This window comes from Halyomorpha halys, unplaced genomic scaffold (assembly GCF_000696795.3).
Source record: "Halyomorpha halys isolate HHAL.00 unplaced genomic scaffold, Hhal_1.1 Scaffold778.1, whole genome shotgun sequence".
NCBI classification, from domain to species: Eukaryota; Metazoa; Arthropoda; class Insecta; order Hemiptera; family Pentatomidae; genus Halyomorpha; species Halyomorpha halys.
In genome coordinates this window covers 1-7,446 of record NW_027107890.1, presented here as the reverse complement: position 1 = coordinate 7,446, position 7,446 = coordinate 1, and the positions used below count along the sequence as shown (strand labels likewise).

Genomic DNA, 7,446 nt, shown 5'->3' with positions numbered 1-7,446 from the left:
AACATAATGATAAAATAATATATACAATATTTACACAATCGACTTGAGGATCTCTGAGTCCACTCTATCCCCCACGTGTGAGGGGTAGAGCAGAGCTCAAGAGATCCCAGCGCACCCCTCTCGCCGCATCACTGGTAATGAGCCAGTGGAGGCTGAGCAAGTGCGCTAAAGCCGCAAACACCCTTGTATATTAGTACAGGTATGAACGTGCTTCACAAAAACGTTTGATACGTTCAAAACATATGTGGGCTATTTTTTGCTATATACCATACATCCTACTGTCCCAAATTATTTTCAATTTCAAAATTGTAGTTGGATTATGTTCATTTTGTTTACTCTTCTGTTTGTATATATTTTCAGAGTTTTTTTTTTTCATTCATTTATTTTTTTAATTTTATTTTAGTATGTATGAGATCATTCATCACTATTATCTATTGCCCACAACTGTGTCGCAGATTGTAATATCTATCAATAAATAAAAAAGTATTTAAAAAAACAAATTTCCAAATTCATCATTTTCCAAGATTTATAATAAGCTTAAAATATCTAATTTATATAAAGGTTCTTTTAATTTACATGTTCGATTTTAAAATCAGATTCTGAAAATATCAAATAGTGGATTTAATAAGCTGACAATAATTTCTAAGAAACTTATGTTAAGTAAATATTAAATGTTATTGATTATCCTCTTCGAATCAAATTTAGATTGATATTGCGATTCTCCTTAAAGGTGGTATGGCCACGTACCATAGGGGAACAACACTCACCACAATTTCATTATAATATATCATTCTTATCAATTTGAGCCATATTCATTCATTATTATTGTTTTTGAAAGTGGAGTGGATTTAAGATTTTATGAGAAGGTTTATTTTTATATAGTCTAGTACAAGAATGATAAAACAAAAACAGAGGGAGAGATTTCAGTGTGAAAGATAAAATATAATGCATAGGAGTATGCAGTTTTAAGATATGTATTGGTTAATTTAAAGAAGTATCGGAAAAAAGAGAAATGAATTGTGAATATAATAAAAAAGGTCCAATTTTAAAAATTAATAGAAAAAAATAAACAATAAAACATTTAGTGGTAATGGCGTATCTTGTTTTTCAGTTATGATAACTATAGGGCAGCCATCATCAAACCCTTCTCCAGCCGAACCACTTCATCTTCCTGGAGGCCCTCCTCTGCCTAATCAATCAAAATATAGCAGTGTGCCGGAAAGTTCTGTCCGGTTCTAGGATAGAATACAATAATATAATAATTGTTCATACCTTGAATAATATGATTGATATAATTATTTATAACTTCTTACCAGTGTTAAGGCAATTGGCACATCCTATTTTTAAAAAATGCTTTATCCCTAGACATGAAAAATTAAGGATGTTCTTATCTGATATCTCCATCGTTTTTAATTGTTTGCCCCGCAAAACATTTTGCCTGGACAAAAACAGGTGATGACCGAAGAGTGCTAGGTTAAGGGAGTGTGTTGGATGCGAAAGAATTTCCCACCCTAGCTCTGCGAGTTTTTGACGAGTTCCCAAAGCAATATGTGGCCCGGAATTATCACGAAGCGTAATGATGTCTTTTCTACATCGAAGGCCTCTTTTCTTGAAGTGCTGTTTTTAAATTATCCAATTGATGGCATTATCTCTCTGAATTTAGCTTTTCGTTCGGTTCTAGTAGCTCAAAATGTATCTCGAATGTCCCACCATAAAAAACATTCTCTTACTCAGACCCAACTTTGCTTTAGAGTGGAAGGAAGCAGGTTTTCCGGGTTCACAATATGCACTTTTCCTTGCAATGTTTTTGAATCTAGAACTGTTCATACCTAGTTCCTCCGTCTAAAGAAGGATTCGATTTTTTCCCGTGTGAGCAGAAATCTATATATATTTGGCTCTCAAGTGGTATAAAAAGATGTTGCACCCATCTCTAATATTTCTACACCAATCCTGGTTTCGGAATATGGTCCAAAATGATCTGTTGAGCTAAGTCAAGCCTTTACACAACATTCGATGTCAAAAAAGGATTCTGCTCCTACATGGTCTTTAAAGTTTTGATTTGTTGAATTATAAGGAACGGGCAGAACTTTTCGGCAGAGCTTGTCTAGGTGGCTGTGTTAGATTAGATGGCTCTGACTCCCATTGTAAATGTGAGCTTGTTAAAATGGCAGCATGAATCTTACGGAAAGTCTGCAGTCGTAGGGGGTTGGTGAGTTCTACGGGAACGAGCCGTAGATCCTTACGAAAGGGATAAAAGGTTTAGGAAGGAAGAGTGATTCAGAGAAGGCAGTGTAAAATAAAAGACAAATATTTCTAAAAATAGCACCAGAATATACTGATCCACTGCCTCCTGAGGAGGAGAATTCTCTGAAGGGGAATTTTGAACTCATGTCTTCTAATTTCTGCTTAGTCAACACTCTATTAAACGCCATCGAGAGATTCTATGTGTTAGACGTTCGTTTTTAGTGTATTAAAAGATTCTATTGTACTAAAGTATATTTAAGAATATTTCGACATATAACGTGGTTATTAATTTGTACAGTAAAATAATTTTAAACATATAAATTTCAATATATGATGTTTGCCTTACAACTGTAGTAGTTCTCGTTGCGGCAGCTAGGTAGCGTCGCGTCAGTATGTAACGATGAATTGGCAGCTTGAGCGGTGCCCAACCGATAGTAGTATGGTCGCTACAACCTTATATAATTCTGCACTGTATGATTCACACTGATTATATTCCTTAATTTTAATTGCGAGCCGGATTATGTAATTCGGTATACAACTTTGAAAAATATTCTTATGCTGAAGTGTAAGAAACTTTCATTTTGATAAATACTTCAAAAGCTGAAGAGTACTGATCACTACATATTATACAAGGAACCTTTACAATAGTTCCCATAATTAGTAGGAGCTGGACGTGAAAATTATGATGCAAAAATGCAGGGTATCTGCAACGCGATTGAAGCCACTATTGAATGCGACGACAACACTGTAATCTTCAGCGACTCCCAAGCAGTAATACAAACTTTAACAACACCAGGTGCCGCAGAGTCACCCACGGAAGAAAAGTGCAAAAAGATGGCTGCTATCATGAAGAAAGAAGGAAGGGTTATAGCTCTGCAGTGGATACCAGGCCATGTTGGTATAGATGGTAATGAACAAGCTGACAAGTTGGCTAAGCTCGGTTGTGCAGAGAAGCCTGTTCTACCACTTTCCTACAGAACTGTAAATCACTTATAAGCTCTTATTGTCTCTTAAGGACAGAACAAGTGATAGACACAAAGCTCAACCGGAAGAAAAGAAGTGGGAGAGCCTGCTGCATAAGGATAACCGAATTCCTGGCAATCTTAGCAGAGCTGAGAGAGTGGCTTGTTTTCGGCTAGTAACAGGACATGATCTGCCCCAAAAACACCTCCATCGAATTGACATTGTAGATTCCCCGAAATGTCCTCTATGCAACATGGGAGACATGGATGGAGACCATCTTTTAACGTGTATTGGTCTAGAAGATGTTGAGCAGGATGCGGACCAACTAAGAGGAAGAGTAAAATTGTATTGGACTGCGAGAGGGAAAATGGCATAATAGCCTTCCTGTGGCGTAGGAAAAAAAAATTAGTAGGAGTTATTCATTTAATGCTTTGATTTATAAAGATTCAACAATCTTGTAGTATAAATATTTATTTACAAATCTATATCAAATATTCCATACCTAATTACTGAGTTAGATTGATAAATAAAATAGTTAAGTATTAAATTTAAAGATTAAGTTCGTATAAATTGAATTTTAACGACAATATTGTTTCAGCACTTATATTTCGACATGAAGAAGAAGGCTTATGCAGACAGCATAATATTTGTTTTTTACTCAAGCATCCTTTATTGTATCAGGGCTAGCATATACTTAATCTACTATAGAAGGCTAGTCCCGTTCGCGTACGACGCAGAGGCCTATCTAGTTGTAAAACTAATGAATGTCCAGGAAGATCAAAGGCTTTATGAATATGCTTTTCGACACATGTTTAAATTAACCAAAAGAACACCAAAATATCGTCTTGGAATGTTAGGTATGATACTTCTGATCATCCTCTTCATCCATCTTACTTTTTCATAAGTAGATTTATGCATTCAGAACGCGTCAGATAGTAAAATTACCCCGTACATATAAATTAATGTACGGTGCTGAACTGATTTTCTATCGGAATCTGTAAAAAGAAAACAAAAAAAAATCTTATTTTAACTGTAATAATAAAATTACATTAGCCATTTCATAACCAAGCCAATGTAAACAGTTATATGGAAAAGTAGTTATATTTAAACTAGTTAATTGTAGGATTAAGGAACTTGAACTAAAGGATAGTTGCAACTTCAGAGTGTTAAAGAAGGCTTTAGAAGGTGCTAAGCAGTCGGAAAATAGTTGAGGAATTTTTTTCTCGAAGATAATTGATAAAGATAGTTATTGATAAAAAGGTGTAATGTAAAATTATAATTGTATAAAATCAGTAAATACTGTAATCAGCTTTATTATCATTTTTATTAATGGAGCATTTCATGAATATTAACAAAGGGTCGTTTGAGTTAATATGTTTAATAAATGGTTCATATATTAGTTTGTACTTTATTCTTATCATTATTCCAGTTATATTACAATAATACATTTATCAGGTAAATAAAGTAATATTATTCTAATTACTGCGTCTCAAGCAGGAGTATGTTTATTGAAATAAATAGTCCACAACCGAGAATCAATCAGTCTGATAGCCCAGATCGGTAGAAATACAGAACGGTAACCTGTCAAAATCGCCCAAAATAACACATACCCTGGTGTATTAGTCTAAAGCGGTCAGTTTCATAGCGCGTGACAGCATCAAAGTTTCCCAAGAAATATGTTTCCTATGAAGACGATCATTATTAAATAATCTATGGTATTTAGCTAGCATCAATTTGGATTCTAATAGACTTTCGTACTTCAAATAATTTCTGAGATACAGTTAGTTTTCCAATGACCACATTTTTTTTTAAATAACAAAAGTCAAAATTTTGTGAATATATTTTTGCATGTATATTGAAAACTGGTACTCCTAAGAAGATAACTATTAAAAAATACTTTATAGAAAGTTGTATGTTTAATATATCCTGAGATGCAGTTTTCTAATACCACGTTTTTTTAAAATAACAAAAGTCAAAATTTTATGAATATATTTTAGCATATGTATTGGAAACTGGTACTCCTAAGAATATAAGTATTGCAAAATACTTTATAGACAACTGTATGTTCAATATTTTCTGAGACATGGTTTTCAAGAACCGTTTCTTTTTTTTTATAGAAAAAAAAAACCAACATGTTCATTTATTTTGGCGAACATTGTGGAAACTGTTATTCCAATATAAAGGGTCATGATAAATTATTTTAAAGCCTAATAGAGCTCTTTACGTTAAAGTTTTGCAGAAATAAAAATATAATAATGTAAGGAAACTAATAATTATTATAAATTTATTTAATGAATTGAGCTCAATTATTCCAATCTCAGGGACTAGTTTTAATTTAGTCCGGTAATTGCCGCGATTAGCGAAAGGTGAAGTCCAACAAAGTTCCTCTGTTGCAATTGAGCACTTAAAGAATTATAAGCGGGGTCTGAATTTCCATCTTATACCTTATACCATTCCTTCGAACATGTTTTAAATCTATTTTCTATCTAATTCCCGATCCATGGAATAATATATTGAAATTCACTATTACACACAATCGGCATATTTTGCTCTTTTCGGGTTAAATCGCATGATTTAGATTTTTATAACATAAAATTGCATATTTAGCGCTTTTTACGCGTAATGAGATGAGTTTAATAGCATAAAATTCAATGTTAGGACCAAATCCCCCACATCATACACATATATACGCCAATTTATTTTTTTTAATTATTGCTAAGAATGTTAATTTAGGTAAAGTTTTGCTTAGTACGAGAAAATTCGAATTCAACGATAGCGAAGAAGCGGTTTATACTCGTAGATCCCACACAAAAATATATCTACTGGATTAAATTCAATGCAATTTTGGACGACTTTGACGCGGTCTGAAGCTATGAACCCAAAAGCTTTGCCCTGTCTCGCCAGCATATTCTATTTCAGAATGAGCCCTCACTCAAAATATATCATTTAGGTTAAATTTACTTTAATTTTGATCTATTTTGACTGCCCCCAATTTCGTTTCTAACAGATTCTCCCTTAGTTCCTTATACTCTTCCTACTTTAAAATTTGTTTAGTTTGGATCGTTGAGGATGAATATACTTGTTTTCAGCTAGGCTATTGAAGAGGTAGTAAAAATCAACCAAATTAACATTGGGAACATTTTTAAGGAACTTTGTGTAATTAATGTTTTGCAGGAAATATTGATGAACTAATTTTTATTAGTTTAATTAACATATTTTAAGCACATCTGATAAGGAATTTTGTTTTTTGTAATCAATATTTAATGAGAATAATCAATTAAATAATTTTAAATTGTCGTTTAATGTCCAGTTGTACTTGTTAAGATTTAGTGTTTAATAATATCTATTGTATTGGTAATTTTCATAAAGGATTTTGCTGAATTGAATTTTATTCAACTTAATAAATAAATTGTTTAAATACTACGCTATATTGTTGCACCATTATTTTAGTTCTGATCTAAACTCAAGGCATATTATGCATATGTAACAGGTAAAGTTATTAAAACAGTTATTAAACACATACTTGAATTAAATGTAATATTTTTTTTCTATTACAGCTCTTAAATTATGAATATTTTTATTGTAAAAATACGATAATTCATTTTTTTTTTTCATTGAAACAGTAATATTAAAATAATTTCATAATCCGGTTAATTTAGGTGAAAAACAACTTTTAATGTTGCATAAAGTTTAATAGTTGGTTGCTTACTCGAAAAAACCTAACACTTTTCACTATAATCATCACTTTCCATCGATAATGAAAATGTTTAGAATGCACAAATATGAGTATCAGAGTATGTTTTTAGAATAAAATAAAATATCTTAATGCTTATATTTTCTACACATTTTAATACCAATTTTAAAAATACTTAATGAATTATTACTGTGAGCTATTAAAGTTAAATTTTAACTAACTACTTTTTTTGTGTTTTATTTTAGGCACACACCACATAATGTTCGGCGGGAACAGAGATAAGTGTGTGAAGCTAGAATTTAAATTCTTCCGCATGTTTATTGCCATTAGAGATTCATTATTAGGTAGGATTACACGCCGAAAATGGGCCACGTTGAGAAGAAATCGAGAGGAAAAGAAAAAACTGAAACTTTTGATAAGTTTGGCAATTCATGCAAAAGTCAACAAAGAAATATTAAAAACTTTTGACTTCTATACAGTCAAGTTGGACACCATTTGCCCTCTGTGAGTATTAATAACCATTGCTAAAAAATTACATTATATAT

At 32.2% G+C, this 7,446-nt stretch overlaps 1 protein-coding gene across 1 annotated transcript in view; it reads left to right on the top strand.

Annotated features, from left to right (window-relative positions):
- The window catches only part of LOC106686112 (uncharacterized), a gene marked incomplete at its 3' end in the record, with an annotated part of 19,429 nt that extends 12,024 nt beyond the window's left edge, over positions 1 to 7,405 (top strand). The window contains 2 exon segments of the mRNA XM_014429250.2: positions 3,806 to 4,064; positions 7,147 to 7,405. Of these exon segments, the coding sequence (XP_014284736.1) occupies positions 3,806 to 4,064; positions 7,147 to 7,405 (518 nt within the window).
- Between the last annotated feature and the right edge of the window lie 41 nt (positions 7,406 to 7,446).